The sequence below is a fragment of the Cupressus sempervirens genome, chromosome 9 (genome assembly GCF_028749045.1).
Source record: "Cupressus sempervirens isolate cs-2001-9-10 chromosome 9, ASM2874904v1, whole genome shotgun sequence".
NCBI lineage: Eukaryota > Viridiplantae > Streptophyta > Pinopsida > Cupressales > Cupressaceae > Cupressus > Cupressus sempervirens.
This window is the reverse complement of record NC_143126.1, coordinates 382857197-382874594: the sequence shown is the minus strand read 5'-3', so window position 1 is coordinate 382874594 and position 17398 is coordinate 382857197. Positions and strand designations below refer to the sequence as shown.

At 38.0% G+C, this 17398-nt stretch overlaps 1 protein-coding gene across 5 annotated transcripts in view; it reads right to left on the bottom strand.

Moving 5' to 3' along the window:
• LPA1 (tetratricopeptide repeat (TPR)-containing protein) overlaps positions 1-17398 on the bottom strand; it is a 259238-nt gene that overhangs the window by 167610 nt on the left and 74230 nt on the right. For all 5 annotated transcript variants that reach the window (XR_016356121.1, XR_016356122.1, XM_089800232.1 and 2 more), the window contains exons 5-6: positions 8177-8334; positions 7870-8058 (exon numbers count right to left, since the gene is read on the bottom strand). Coding sequence is in view for 3 of the 5 variants with exons in the window: in XM_089800232.1 (XP_089656358.1) it covers positions 7870-8058; positions 8177-8334 (347 nt within the window). In the remaining 2 variants the exon portion in view is untranslated. The remainder of the gene's footprint in view (positions 1-7869; positions 8059-8176; positions 8335-17398) is intronic.

The following is a 17398-nucleotide window of genomic DNA, read 5'->3' as shown; positions in this document are numbered from 1 at the left end:
TTAATGGATTCATCCTATCGATTATTTAATTCTTTCAATTTCTTCCCATTTTTATCCTTCTCTGTTATATACCAGTTCCAGAATTGTTTCCATTTTATACATCTCATATATGTTTATCACACAAGTTGGGAAGATTGTAGCTCCATTACCAATTGTAATGGCCCCTTTTTTATATTAATTAGGACACTGTTGGGAATACCTAATTCCTTCTACAAATGTCAGTAATTAACAATGCAATAATGATAAAGATATGATAGGTCATTCCAAATGCCGTAATGTATTAATGGTATTAGTGAATGTGATACAATAAACAACAGTATGAGATGTTTGTGCAATGGTAGTCATTAATGTATGAAATGTATTATGATGCAGACAATGGAAAATGCAATGACTGCAAATGGAGATGAAAATGTATATGTATAATGATGATTCCAATGCCAATGGAAAAATAAATTTCAGATTATGTCTGCAATAATAGTTCAGACCTTGATGTGATGCTATGGCCGTCTCTGTTATATTGATGCGGTTCATGCACATTCCCTCCTAGTTTCTCTAATGAACTTCGCAATATATGTAGTTGTTCAATAGGGATGATCACTGACAGTATGTCATCTCTGATATGATCTCTTTGTAGATCCAGTCTGCAATTCCTTGAGCCATCTCTGATATGAAGATAAATATATGCCCAATATGGTGTTGTGTCTGATATAACTGATATGATGCTTGCACTCTCCTTATAGATGTTGTGCCAAAAACCGAGCACTTCCTTGATGGAGCGATAAATCCACAAAGGGAATAAATTGTTATTTTATCTTCAAATAGACATCCTCATAGTCGACTAGCATGGAATATAAATGTCTATAAATAGGCATGTGAAACATCTGACAATATAGTTATTTGTTGTTATGATTATTTAGCATCATAATCAGTTATCATAAACCAATAGCATATTGCGATCCAATACTAATTGTGTGAGATGATTGATGATTTGTCTACTCGACAATCATCGGCATGTTTTAGTTGTCTCTCTTTGTCCATGTACATGTGCAAGTCGCGTTGGGCATGAACCACATCAGAGACCCTTCTCCTCAGATATGAGTATTATATCAATTGCACCCACCTTTGTAGATGCAGGATATATCAATTGCTATGTACTAAACTGCACTGTCGTTCCTGGCTGATATTCATTCAAATGGTCCTGAATTTAATTCAATCATTCATTGTTCAATATCATGGCCTCAATGTTGTGACGTGATCCTCCCAATGACAATGTCTCCAATACACATGTTACCTATCTACTATTCTATCCGCTAGTTTTGTCCAACCATGATAGCTTTTCTTGATAATTCCATGTGCCCAAAATATGAGATGTCTAATTAGCTCCCATATCAATCAATTTCAATCTTTTCATGAATATTTATTATAGATCATATTTCATTGAATTCAGGGACATTACAATTTCCCCTCTTAGAAGTTGCTTTCCCACAAGCATTCTTATATTATCAATGATTCCTTTGTCCCAAATTTGAAAATGCCATCCCTGCATAGCATAACTGTGTACATGATAATAATTATCCATTGTGATGGAGGTAAAGCTTTGAATAGGTGATCTCAATGAGGTCACTAGATCCTCTACTGATGTCATCTTAATTGGAACACAATGTCAGTGGTACTCATCTTGCATAAGAAATATGATGGAAGTATGATTCCCCTTATCAATGGAATTTGAACAACCAAGTTTTGATCATTGATTTAAAGAAAAAATTCTTATCTAAATTATAACCTTTGGTAATTTGAAAGAATAACCTTGGGTGGTGACACTATTTTCATTCTATTCCAAGGGGTTCTTAATTCTTATTTCATGGGAGTGTAATGTCCCCATTTTCGCTAGCAACAGATTTTGTGGTATTAGCCTATTATTGTGATCCTCATAGGCTAATAATTGTGGATTGAGGGTCTTCTGAGGCAGACGATCGGTTATGGGAGGCTCTTGTCTTCTTCACAATTTAGTATGCTCCGGTTTAGTCTTTGTTTGGCTTGTATTGGACTTCTTTTGGACTTAGTTTCATGTACTTACTACTTACGGAAAGACTGGTGATGATTGAGAGGGACCCTCTCTATTTTGGAAAGTGCATTTGGTCTTGTGGGGAAATAATAGGTGTGACTCTTGTTTTTGACGGTATGTTAAAAGGAGAAGTATTTTGAGAGTTATTATTATTTTTGTGGCCAAATTACTATTAAATCATTAAATGGCTTACCATAAAGTTTTAATTCAATTTTATAATTTTACAGAAGTTGACGGTTAAGTCATCATTTGAAGGGGCAATTATATAATTAATTCTTGGAAGCCTATGCCAAGGTATTAATTAAATTCTACATTAAGTAATTACATTTCAAAATTCAAAAATGTTATTAATAAGCAAAGTAAACCTTTAACTGAAAAGTGTATGGAAGAAGCTATTAGCCATTGGTTTGTTGAAGAAGATTTTGGCCTTAATTGTTATGAAAGCAAGCCTCTAGATTTGATTTATTCATCCTATTTGCTAATATATTTGTGAGTTTGGTGTTATTCAAGGCTTTGTGAAATATGTTGCTGTGAAAAACTTGTGAATACTCTTTAGATGTTGCACTCTGAGTTGGTGATCAATACAAAACTTGCCTTGTCACTATTGCTGCAATTTGGACTGAGATTTGTGAAATGATTCATGTTGAAGGCTAAGCGAATTTTCTGATACTGGTTGAGTGCTGGGACATCCAAAATTTCTGATCATTAACAGGGTAATTGGACTGAGATAATGGCAGCCATGTGGGGTTATAATTGTCTCAGATAGCCAGCAAGGGAATTTCTAGCAGGGCTGCAGCTCTTTCATACATGATGCATGCACTTTTAGGGGCTCAAATTTAATTCTATTTGGTCCATGATTCATACTAGCAATCATGTCAATTATTCGTTTGCATTTGGGGTTGTTGTAGATCAGCTGCAGATTCAGTACAGACATCTATACTCACAACTAGTGATAACAATACATCCACGAATTGTGGTGATGGATGTGTTGGAGATGTGTCTACATCTATCTCAGATACCAATACAGTGTGCATCGCAGAGCCTCTTGTTGCACCTTGTTCTCTCGGGGTTGGTCCATCGACAAATGATGCACAGTAGATTTTTGATAGCCAATGTGATTTAGAGGTAGTTTCGGCTGTGAGTTGTGTGACACTTCACAACGCCACTCTTCTTTACTAGACACATGTCGAGTATCATCTACTTTGGAGAACGGCCCTCGTGTTGATTTGTTTCCCTCTCCTAGAAGCAAAATAGTTATTTCATCTCATGCAGCTGATGGCATTAGATGGTTGTGTCACATAGTTAGAGGGATAAGTTGTGGATTACAAGGGAACAGGCTGATTCTACCACATATAATTTCCACAACACAAACAACTTTATCGAATACTTGCTTGAGAATCTGAAGCTTTGGGAGGGACCCTTCAAAGTCCCTAAGCTTACTCTTATTCGAGGTTCTCGCAGTATTCGACGTTTAGTGGGAGCAATTGTAAAAACTTTGACTACAATGCTTCCTCATAGGGATTTTGTGGTTGGGTTTGTAGAGAGGGTTACCAAAGACTCTAGCCAATCAGTTGTTTAAAGTTAGAGATTAGAGTCATCTTCTGATACTCGATTTGCTAGAAATGAACCACTAATAGAGATTGGAGCTTTTTACTGTAACTACACAATTAGTAGTGCTCATCATTTTTGTTTTGGTCCACGTGTTGAGCATTTGGTTATGCGTCGGTGTAGATCGACTCTGATTTATACATCCGCTATGGGATGGGTTAGCACCATCTTTTGAAGATGGGGTTAGCCGCTATAAGTTGGATTACTTGCAATATCAGCACATCCACTACACTTTGACAAAGTTTGGAGGTGGTGGTTCTATTACTAACTTGTATGATTATTACTATGTCTGCAATGTAGTTGGATGTGAATATCAATTATATTGAGACTCCAATGTTCATAAAGTTTTCATACAGTTGGATTGAGTTCAAAGTGAGTTGTTTACTCCATTGGTGCCTACAATTAGATTCTAGATGATTCTATTATTGATGCTAGTTATTCAGGTGTTGATGGTACAGGAGTCGGTTGTGCACGATGGGGACATCACAAACTTTTACCCTTGGGATCCAAGTGGACCGTGATATTTGTTTTTGCCTTGGGATTGCTTGGGGATGAAGGGCAGGCAATAATGTCCCATTTTCACTAGCATCAAAGTTTGAGGGATTAGCCTATTATTGTGATCCTCATAGGCTAATTATTGTGGATTGAAGGTCTTCTAAGGCAAGGGCCTGGTTATTGGAGGGTCTTGTCTTCTTCACAATTTAGTATGTTCTCGTTTGGTCTTCGTTTGGCCCAAATTGGACTTCGTTTGGGCTTAGTTTCATGTACTTACTATTTATGGCAAGCTTGGTGATGATTTAGAGGCACCCTTTCTATTTTTGGAAATTGCATCTGGTCACAAAGGGACATATGAGTTGTGACTCATGTTTTAGACAATATGTAAAAAGGATAAGTATTTTCAGGAGCTATTATCGCCAAATTAGTATTAAATCATTAAATGGCTTATTATAAAGTTATAATTTAACTTTATAATTTCATTGAAGTTGAGGTTTGACTAGTCATTGGAAACCATTTATTTAATTAATTCATGGAAGCCTATGCCACGGTATTAATTAATAGGTAAATAGAGTAATTATATTTCAAAATTCTAACATGCAACCAAAAAGAAAATCTTGCCTTTAAGTGAAGAGTGTGCGGAAGAAGCTATTAGTCATTGGTGTGCTGAAGAAGATTTTGTCCTTAATTGTTACAAAACAAACCTCTAGATTTGATTTATTCATCCTATTTGCTTATATATTTGTGAGTTTGGAGTTCTTCAAGGGTTTGTGATATCTGTTGCTAAAAGAATAGTGAATTCTCTTCAGATCTTGCAGTTTAGGTTGGTGGTCAATATCAATGAATTGTGCCGTCACTACTGCTGAAATTTAGACTGAGATCTGTGAAACGATTCATGCTGAAGACTAAGTGAATTTGTTGATACTGGTTGAGTGTTCGACATCCAAAATTTCTGGTCATTAATAGGCTAATTAAACTGAGATAATGGCAGCCATGTGGGGTTAAAATTGTTTCAAATAAGCAGCTTGGGAATTTCTAACAAGGCTGTGGCTCATTCATACAGGCTGTGTGCACTTTTAGGGGCTCAAATATGGTGTTATTTGGCCCGTGATTCATACCAGCAATCATGTCAATCATTGGTTTGCATTTGGGGTGGTTGTAGATCAACCTGAAGACTTCAACGCCATTTGCATCATCCAGGTGTTATATATATATATATATATGAAAATAACTAGATGTTGCATCAAGATACTGGCATTGTGATTATTGCATTAATTTAATGGAGTTAAGTTTCATGCCTCATGCTGTTGCAATGGTCAGAATGATAAGTAAATAGCTTGCATGCTAACTGTTTGTGAAAATGACAGCTGGCTGTAGGTGCATATTTTGCATGTAAAATTTCTTATATATGCATTTGAAAAGACCAAAAGAAGTTGGATTTGTACCTAGTTTCTAACTAAGTCATTATATTGTTAATTTGCAAGCACTTGAGCATTATTTAAAACCATTTAAAGCAAGCAAATACAATCTGAAAATAAAGGACAGCAAGATAGAGGTTTCATGCAAAGTGTTTGACAAAATGTCATACATCTGAAAAGTAAAGCAATTTGGCATTTCTCAAAGTTAGAACCAGTTGGGATTCTTACATGGAGATGTACCAGGATTCCAAAGCTTATTTTTATCTTTTCTCTTGTTGCCAAACCCAGTCTTATCTTTCTTCATCCTTTATTCATTTGATTTCTCCAAGCCATTGTCATCTTTCTTTATTTTTAACTTTCTTTGACTAGCATGCTGGAGGATAAACTATATACCAAGATGAAGATCATACATTCCAGACTACTGATAATCCTATTGTCATAATGTAGATCCCATTTTTCTCAAAATGATGCTTAAAGAGTTATCATGGAGTTTCTTGTTGGATCCCTCTTAAAGAGCTTCTTAAAACCAGCACCCAAAGTTCTTGTTAAAAACATAGAAGGCATGATGCTCGTAGGTCTTACATACAATGCTTTTACAAATAGAAGGTAGAATGAAAAGGAAGAGATACCTAATGCTTATAGATTTGACACAATATGAGATACCTATGAGAATAATAGATACCCCAAAGAGACATTGAGAAACATGTGTAAGTCAATTGTGGGATGCATCTCCTATATACACTAGGAATTCTCGAGAATCTAGTGTATTAACTAGATAAAACAATAAAGCACAATCAAAAGATTAACTGCAAAAATAATGTCAAAGGCTCTGGACATATTTATCCAAAAGATGTGACTCTTCATGTTAAAAGTAACAGTGACTCTTCATGTTAAAAGTAACAATCTCCTTTGTAAAGTGTATATATATGAAGAAGATTTTGGAAACATAGACACATTCGAAGAACATCTATATTCAACAAGAAGTATTTAATATCTACTTGTACGGAGAAATAAGAGCTTAATATGACTTTTTAATGTAAATTCAATTATTTCATTTTAATGATAAAATAAAGTTCTTTGTTTATTTTTAAATGGCATGGAGATTTAAACTGCAAATGAATCGTCCTTTGTAATTTTTTTTGGAATTTTGTATACAATTTAAATGTCGGATAAGTGGACATGGTCATTTAGCATTTTAAATTCGATCATTACAGATATTGGGAAATATTAAATTGTTTTCGTATGTGTCCAATTTGTCTCCCTACCAAAGGAGTTAAAATTCAATTTGGACTAATTTAAGAATGCATAAATATTTGATCTATCGCATCTTGATTATTTAATTGTTGGCAATATAAGTGCGTAGAACATCATAAAGTTGGACATGAAAATTCACTTAAGTTGACTCTATTGCCCGGATGAGCAGAGGCACTAGTCTTTCTATTATTGAAGTCAGAAAATCTATATTTCTTCCTACAAGCATCAAATTCATTACTAACAAGACCTTATACAAAGCATTCAATTCAAGCACTCAACATTCAATTTCATTTTAATCGAGTTCAAGGACCTTCCCAGCCAAAGAACTCCAAAGCTTAAATTCACTTTATAAAAGCTTTGAACCAAGTAATCAAGTTCCAGGAGGTCTACCCGCCTAGGTGTAGTGGAGCCTAAAGTGCAAGGGAATCAAGGTGATTCTCGTTCATTAGCCAAAACTGATTGCGGAATCCTATCAAAGAAGTGGCAAGCTCTTGGATTTCTAGTCTGCAGTTTTGGGAACCAACAGAACCCACTCGTTGTTCTCTATTGAACTGGGCCACACATATGCTTAGCTCAATTGCTGAAACATTGAACGAACTCTTTCCACTCAATCATCCTTCTCCTCACACATAAATATGAAATGAAATAAGCTCACTTCACACAACCAAAGTTAAATTAAATGACCTATATTCAACAACCAAGAGACAGCATAAAGCATGCGGTTTCTATTTATGAATGTTCCATGTAGGGCTATGAATTTCACTTTTTCGAGACACTTTAATCCAGAAGTCTCTCTAACGAAGTTAAGATGTTCAAGCTATTATAAAAATACTCAAGAAAACTATTATGGAGACAAGTCCTTTATGGCTCCATTCAAGTTCCTTAACTAAAGGTGCAAAAGCTTGGACCACACAAGTGCACAAAGAAAATTATGGAAATAAGTGCTATAAGGCTACACTTATGTCCCTTAACTAAGAATGCAACAACCTGCACAGTGCAAATGCATGAAGTGCCAAATTTTTATCTTACAGCAGATGAAGAGCTTGCAATGGCAAGCTTTCGTCGACCTCCAAAGCCTTTCTTTCTGATTGGGTTTTCTCCTTCACTTCTCCACACTAAGGGTACAATGAGAATTCCCCTTTCAATAAGTTTGGTGCGAAATTTCTCAGCTCTTTGTACTGCTTTATTCACTTCTTCTTTTGTTCCTGCCAAAATTACCTACAAATAAATTTCTGTAAGTGTCCTGCATGAATAGGAGAAGATAAACCCCAAAAGATACAAAATTTATTGATAAACAATTGAATATTCAATTAAGTGCAATACTAAAAATGCTCACAGGCCGAGCTGTATCTCGTAACTGTACAAGTTCAATTACACGATTAGTTGACAAACGTAAAGGCAATCTGGATAGTGTTTCATCACGAGAAATCTGAGCAATTTGCTCCTCTTCTTTTCTGTTTTCCCATTTGAACAGTGCTACAAGCATGACGATACCTGCAAACATTTGGGGACTTCGATTAGACAACATTCCATTACATTACAATGCTGAACATCTAATATACAGCTTGCTTACTTTAAACAAAAGTAATTCTGCTAGTGTCCTAAAGCACCACAAGACTTTATTACTGATCTAAAAAACTACACTAAAATAAAGCTTTGAGAAAACTACTACTGTCTTAAAGGATATCATTTCAGAATTTCTATCTTGACTGTCAATAAATAGAACTTTGGGGAGCTTTACAACTAAGAATGTCAAATAAGAGGGAACTTGGCCAAAAGGGAGATACAAATTCTTTAATTGCAATGTTTCTAGAGTCGATTGTGTGAGCATTTGAATTACACTATGTGATCCATCATTAGTATGAAAGCCAGAAAGCCAAAATCTAGCTTTCATCCTGATGATAGATCAGGGAATGTGATCCAAAACATTCATGTGAAAATCCTCACACAATCAAATCCAGAAGCATTGCAGTTAATATCATGGATTGTGGAAATTTTCTACTCTGACAAATTATTTAGTTCATATAGAGATTGAAATCAAAAATATGGCAAAAAAATTTAACTTTTCAAAGCCTTCAAGTAAAATACTAAATAGCAAGCATCTCAATCTGTTCCTTTATCAGAAGCATTTGCTAGGAAATCAGCCTTTCTAAACATGATTGTGTATGCACGTGCTTGAAAACAGTCTTGTTACTATGTTTAAAAGGCATTAGGAAGTTAATATTACTTTTGGTACTTGTCTTTGATGTTATTATAACACGCATCTCTTGATAAACAATGGATTTTCACTTGAAATTTCACTGGGACTCCAAAATACTCAGACACACTGTGTAGCAAACTAGTTTATATGTGAAGTAGCAAACTAGTTGATATGTGAAAACTAGGAAATGTGCAAGAATGTGTATGATAGATCATTTTAAGATTTCTTCATTGATATTGGTAGGTAATCAACCTTACAGGAACATAACAGAGTTTGTTCATGTCTAGATAGAACTTCTATCATTATTTGTTCTAAGGGCTAAACAGGTTGGTTGGCCATTCAGTTCACTATGATTAGTTGGCCATTCAGTTCACTAATACATATATGGGTTAGACAAGCATGCTTCATGTTCAGATCTATTCCTGCCATAAGCCCGAGACTAGTAAGACACCTATATTTCATTTTATCATGCATTTCGTTGGTAAGAAAGGCGCAGAGGAAGAGCCAATGAAGTTGTTAGAAAATTGAGACTGAATCCTAATTGGCTATATTACACATCTTATTCCTTTTTTTCAATGACATGGAACATTATTTCTTTTGGCAACATTGACACTGAATAACTGTAATTTTAGGTTACTTGGGCATATCTTTATATAATTTTCTTTCAAAAGGCTGAGCGATACACTATATGAGAATAAAAAGTGGTGTGAGCTGAGTATCTATAGAGATTGAAGCATTGCAAGCACCTTATACTGGATTAAGACCTCTCCAAGCCATCTTGTCACCTTGCACCTTATGCAACATTCAGACACCAAGTTGTATAACACTCTGCACTTTCATCTTTCTTGCCTACCTAATATTATGTAAAACTGACTGTAATGTCCCCTCTTTAGTTCGACATGACATTGATCATGGATTTTGCCTATTCCAGACTCTCGTAGGCAAATGGTGTGGAGAGAGAGTCAATTCTGCGGATCAGATGGTCATATCTTGCTCTTGAAGAAGTGTTAAGAGGTTATATTTTATTATTAGGTGTTATTGGGGCCTACATGTTATAATTTTAAGTTGAGTTGCACTTTTTATTTTATAAAATTACTTTATTATAAAAAGTGCATTATAATGAGATTTTATAAAGGATGTTTCTAGAAGTTCTAGAAAAAGTGCATTATAATGAGATTTTATAAAGGATGTTTCAAGAAGTTCTAGCAACTTCTTAGAAAAGTGAATAAATAGAGGGCTTGGCCTCTCATTTTGGACATGCTTGGATTTGAGATTTCTTCTACTTCTTCCATTGTGGAGCAAATTTGTAGTCTCTTGGGTCTGCAAATTATTATTTGATCTTTGGGAACGAATCACTCCCTTGGATTGGCGACTTTGAGGGTGTGAAATATCACCTGAATTGTTGCATTTGAGGAGTTGGTAATTCAGCCATCTCATTTGGACTTCATTGAGATTGAGTTATAAGGATTTACTTTGGTTGGAATAAGGGTTTCAGTTGTGCCCTAGCATTTGTGGATTGATTAACAGGGTTTGAAGACACAGTTGTGCATTATTTTCAGACTGCCAGTCCAGGGTTTGGACCCACGTTTTTGCTCATAACTCCTAATTGGTTTGACGGATGAATTTCATATTTTAGGGGGTTATTCAGCAACCCTAGGCGCCCAGATTTATTGCTTTTGGAGTGACAAACAACGCTGCAATATTTTTATCTAGCAGCCGTACCAAGCCGTACCTGTACGGCCCTGTCAGTTGGGCAGCAGCAGCAATTTTGTGAGTCGGTTTGGGGCAGATTGTGAGGTCTTCATGTGGCATCAATTCAGCATTTATATCCGGCAAAATTGGAGCTATTCCAGGTGCACAAACTGAAGTTTTGATTGCCAAAATATTGCATGTTATGGATTAGAACAGTCAACACTGTCATTGCATAAATAGTTATTTCCAGTCACTAATAACTGTTGTAAAAGTTTCGTCATTTGCATTCCAAATCTGAACTGGGTTATTGTTCATGTCATAACATTGCATTGTCAAGAGCTTGATGTATTAGAAGTGCATAGTTGTGACAGTCTCTCATTGTAATCAGTTCTATTTGCTGTCATAAAATCAGAATTGCATTGGACTTCATTTCTGAGTTTCATATTGTCATCTATCTCTTAGATTGGTAGTGTTATAATCTGGAAATTGTTGTTCATACATTATTGGCATCATATATTGAGGTTTCGTTGTACAACAATTAGTAATATTGCAGCCTTATTCGGTTACATGCCAACTGTTTGACAAAATTCCTAAGTCCAGTTTGAGGGTTTCAATGGCCTTTATAGTAAGGGTCATTACACTGACATTGTGGAACATAAAAGTTGCTTCAGTTTCCAAGTATACTTTTAGATTGAAATGAGCCCATTACCTACTAAGTTCTGGCCTTTTTTTCTCTAAATATAATGGCAAACAGTTTTTTGGAAAGGATTTCTTGCTGAGTTTTGTTGCCAAAATGTGGATCTACTGATTCAATGTTTTATGCATTTTTGCAGTTGTGGTGATAAAGATGTTCAGCTCGTAGGTGAACAAGAAATAAACATGTAACTTAACAAAGTAAAGTATTATTCATTCATCAAATGCTTTCATACAAAATAATAATATTCAATACCAACATGATGCCAATTACATAAGTGTATGCCATATTTATAACATCCGACACAGTGCCAATGAAGTGACACAGTCGTGCCCATACCCATAACCATCTAACTACCCAGTTTGCCAGACAACATCATCCCCCCCAAAAGAAAAGTCATCTCCTGGCGACTTAAAACTGACAAAATTAGGAGATAACTTACAATTATAGAAACAAACATAGACTAGGGAGGAGGTTGTGCCCCTGAAGTGTTCAACAGCTGGCGCAACTCGTAAACCTGATCGGTGCATTTATGTAAGTCCTCCTGTGTCTGTGTGTTGACCTCCACAGCCTACTTCAGTAGAAGTGTTGTCTCCATAGCCTAAGTCTAAGGCACTTGCAATCGTTTTTCAGCCTTTTCCTTGTCTTGCCAAAGCATTGCTTGCTCTGCTGCCCATGTCGCCTGCTGACTAGCCAATTCAACAACTAGCTCCTCCCGAGCCTTTGCCTCGACTAACCTGGACCTCGCAACTCCAACCTTCTTTGCTTCTCTATCTACCTCTGCACAGCGATGAGCATAGTAGACATCTTTATATGCCCCTACTATCTCATGTGCAAGCTTCTCCATAGCAGTATTACATGGTCCCAACTCAGGTTCTGTAGTCCCATCAACCAACATCTCTAACGTTTCCACGGTTGGCCATCCTCTGGCCTAAAAGCAAGAAAGGAAACGCTCCATGCAGACCCTCTAGATATAGGCTCAGATCAACTACAACTCCCTTCTACGAGTCAAAGCATGTTGTCCAATAATTCGACCTCTCTCCAGCACAACCTCCATGGCCCTAATGTATCCCATAGATCTCTCCTGATCTGACCCATAATTCAGCCTATGCTCAATGTCGGCATCCTGCTCCATACCCATCTCTGTATCCATCTTTGCCCCTTCTGTAACAACCACATCCACCTTTGGTGTGGCCCCCTCATCTCCGAGCACATCCGCAGACTGTGGTACTCTCGACTCCTGTGGAGCTAAAATCGTAGATACTCCCGTCAATATCTCTCCCTGCTTCAGGGATTGGATGGAGGGGCCAACATCTGCAAGGGTGAGTTAGAATTGTTGTCTTAAGAACACAGTGGCTCGGTCCATCACTTCAACACCCTAGTCCTCTGGTTGTGTTGGCTGTGTTAGCTGGGCCACATTCACAGGTTCGGCCAACAGTGATGAAGCTATAGTGACAACAGCCTCTGTGCCAATCATGTCTAGTCAAACTTGAGGCTCGAGATCTGCTGCCTAGTGTATCTCCACGAGGCCTACCATTAAAACTATTGCTACTAGATTTGGGGCAACTGAATCTGTTGGGACGTTCACAACTAGAGTTCCCTCAAGGGTGGCTAGCTGGGATGACTCCTTGACAACCTCCATCTAAGTCGATACATCTATGGTCTCTACCATGGCTGTGGGTGGAGTCATAACAACAGATGCATGTCTCTGGCCGAATGGAGGAATAAGCAGCATAAAGGTGCTGGCTATCAAGTGCATGGAAGTTGGCAACTAAGGAGTAAAATGTGTCGTAGGTGGGGAAACTGCATCTGCATCATTATTCCCAACCTCCGCCGAAGTACTATCTCCCTCTAGATCGGTCCCACCACTCTCCATGGTATCCTCCCATCTACTATCAGTGTCACCGTAGGCATCCAAGGCTTGCATTGCCCTCTTTTGGCCAACCATCGTGCCACCTGTGTCCAAATGCCTCAAGTAGAATATTGGGGGTTCTCCTAGTGCCAATCTTCCTCTCGGTGGGACTTCAAACTCATCCGTTGGAATTTGATGAAGTGTTGCTTCAAGAAACAACCCAATAGCATGGTGCAACATGTAGAATGTGCGATGTTGTAGTGTCATGAATTCCTTCATTTTATCAGCGAGGACGGTCGCCCAATCGTATACCATACCATTCATAATACCATTCATGAAGGTAATCTATGGCAGGGCGATATCTGAAGCCCTTAACCTGCTCTTTATCACATCAATGATACACTACCAATGGCCTTCCCTAATGAAGTCCCGCCGCAGTCCTCGACTCTTAGTACCCTTTATGACAGAGTCAAATTCTTCTAGCGTGAGGCCATGTCCCACCAACTTCACCCAGTACTCCTTGCATTCTTGCGGCAATTTGTGGTTCGTAGTTACCACTTTGCGGCCTTCTTGGCCAAAAATGCCAAGAAACCTAGTCAAGTCGCAGACTTTGTACAAGACCGTGAGACAATGCTTCTTGTATGCAAATGTACTTGTCTTGTTGTGTCTATTGTATGCTTCAATCATAGCTCTTAATGTCGGCTCAAATAGTTGTATGGAACACCGGAAGTTGAATCGTCCATGTAATTGTACACGGATCAGTATATGTTTGATGAGGTCTGTGTTAGCCATTTCCTGCCACCATCTATGGCACTCACTACCATTCAATCCTTCAAACTGTAATGTGAAATGAGAAAGGACAGCCTTCTATGCGAATGGCTGCACTTTAGGACGCACCTTCTGCTTCATGCTACTCGATGCTCCTAGCCCTGCAACCCCGACTCTTGAGGCCAATATTCTCGCATTCTTCTCCATTTTGGCATTATTCTCCTTCAACTGATCTTTCCACTGTCTCCTTTCCCTGTAGACTGCATACTCCAACTGATTAATGATCTCTTGTTTTGTCTTTATTACAACAAAGAAGATTAGGTTTTGTAGTTGCTTCTCCTTTTACTTCTCCATGGCATGTCTTGCTTCAGCCTCCCAGTATTTTCTATCCCTCTCCCGTGGTGTATATTTCCTTCTCCCTTCATGCCATTTTGTTTTACTACCCGTGGAATGCTTTCGTTTTCTTCTTCTAGTAGCAATACTTCTCCGGACGTCAATGGCTTCCCATCTTGCTTATTAGATCCTTGAGCCTTCAACTGTAGGGTCGTATGGTTTTCTTTTTCCTTTGTTTGCAATTGTATACCTCAGCAATGACCTCATTGTCATCCTGCAGCAGTCAAAACCCTACTTGAAATTCTTTTTTTAGATTGTCCCATGTGTTGATCTTCGCCTTGTCCATATCAGAAAACCAATCCACCGCCACTCCCCGTAGGCTCGCTAGAAATTGGTTCAACCATTTGTCCACATCTATGACCGAGTTGGCGATCCATATGGTTTCACATGTATGGCAATGTCGTACTAGGTCTTCCTTCCCGTCACCTATGAACTTCGAGAGTTTTTGTTTCTGAGAAATTGTGCTTCTTGTCCTCTGATGACTAGTGTGCATACCACTCAATTGTGCCCCGGAACTTGTAATGTTCCCGCTATAAAATAAATCATTTATCCAATGATTGTTAATGGATCAATTGATTTAATATATCTCGGACCCATTTTTCTTTAGTTTCCATAGTTTGTATCGTCATCGGCTATCTTCATACACCCTTGGAAAGTTTTCCCGACTGGTATTTAAGCAAGGCTTGTAGGTAGTCTTTAGGTATGCAATTTGGATTAGTTTTTGTATACTGGGAATTCTTGTCAGGGATTCTCTATTGTTCGCCATTTCGGAAGTGAAAGATCTTCCCTACTTGGCTCTCCAATTTCAATGGGATTCAACCCTCACCCTATTTCATCACCTGTAATACTTCACTTGGATCTGGCAAATCGAAGCATCATATTTTGGTATATATATTACTAAAAGGATTATTCGTATTCAAGCCTTTAATATTGTGTCTCGATTTCATCTAAATCTATTATGTTTGTGTATGAACAAGATTGTATTCAGAGTTGGGCTTAGAAACCTAAGCATGTGGCCTCCTATCATTCCCGTACTGCTTACTCCTTGACCGAATGGCCTTAACCCATCCGTTCATCCATATTACCCAGTATTTCATTTGTACGGCTTTGTGTTTCGACCACCATACAGCCTTATTCACATCTTACCTCCATACTGTACAACTTCACCTCTATTCACCGTATAGCCAACACCCACGATTGCTCCCTCACGCCATACGGTCATTCTGTATGGCCATCCCTTGTCTCCACCGTACGACCTTGATACCGTATAGCCTCTGCACATTCCTCCTCCCTCAACCGTACACCCTCCTCACCTCTGTACGACCACAACATAGACACTGTACGGCCCATCTGCACCAATATTATTGATGTGTACAGCCATGCCCGATGTCATACTCGATCCGTACCACACCCTCCAACTACTTGATAGGAACGAAATTGAGATTCAGTGAAATCTTGTCTTCAACAGCATCGGGACATTACAGAACTGTTAGGAATTGGTCCCAGCGGATTACTCTGACCACTGTATAGTGTCCCTCTAACACTTTCTTGTGCCCTAGTATCCTCTGTTGGTCTTGCCTTCTTTCCTACTTCGCGGGTTCCCTCTCATAGTGGTGTACTGGATGAATGTAGAAATTGTTACCTTGTCTCCTCGAGCACAATTAATCTATCTTTTGTTTCCTCGAGCAACTCCTCTTTGCTCCATACCCGCCATTGAGGCAAACTATGGCACCCTTCAATGGTTCCTGTGCCACCCACGTAGTTGCCTTCTACCACACTTGGTGATTCTTCCAACTACCCCACAATCCGTTCTTCAGCAAGTTGTCTCAGTCGCCACCTTCGTTCAGCTTTGATTAAATCTCCATGCATAGATTGTAATTCATCAATATCCTCCCTCAGGTTCCTATTTTTATTTAAAATATTGGAAATTTGACATAACCATCATATTCAAAAACCAAAACAAAACACTCTTTTATTTATTCAATCTGTATACATCATGTGGTCGACTCATGCAATAGTTACACAGTGTTGAGTGCTCTTGCCTCAAAAGCTCATGGTTCAGTTTTGTGACGTCGTGCATCTCTCTCATGGAAATTCTTGAGGATTTGTTGACGACGTTCCTCTTGTTCCACTTCTTTCCAATGTCTCTTCTGTGACAAGTATGCTTGTGCAATTAAATGGTGGAGTTGGTCTAGGAACCTGTTCGTTGTTGGGCTTGCATGCATGGCATCCCACATAGTATCTTGTGTAACCTCGTTTTCTGCAGCTTTTCTCTGTACGAAGGTTTCAAGGCTTAAGTGGTACAAGATGTGGAAGTTCTAGGTCGCCTCATGCTCACCTTCAAGGTGTTTTGTCTCATCCTCATCATTAGTTCTCTGGTTGTCTGGTACAGGAATTCCAATTTATCCTCAGGTTTCCATTTGCTACCACTCTAGATTTGAACTAGCAACGGCGCCAAGTGTTCAACCCGTAGGTGAACAGGAAATAAACATGTAACTTAACAAAGTAAAGTATTATTCATTCATCAAATGCTTCCGTACAAAATAATAATATTCAATACCAACATAATGTCAATTATATAAGTGAATGCCATATTTATAACATCTGACATGACGCCAATGAAGTGACAAAGTCGTGCTCATACCCATAACCGTCTAACTACCCAATTTGCCGGACAAAAAGAGAAATTTACAATTTTTTTTGCAACAGAATAACAGTAGAAAGGAAATAACAAACAATCCCATTTATCAATATGTAATCTCCCCATCATAAAATATTAAACCTTTGTATGTCAAACCGATTGATTAGTATATCTCAAGGCCCTTTTCTATTTTAATTTTTTGTAGGGGTTTCCCATGTCATGTGTCAGCACTTAGATTCTACCTCAGGAGTCTTCCTTTGACAAAGTATATATGTTCCTCGTGTTGTATTGTTTAGGCATGCAACTTGGTTTATTTTA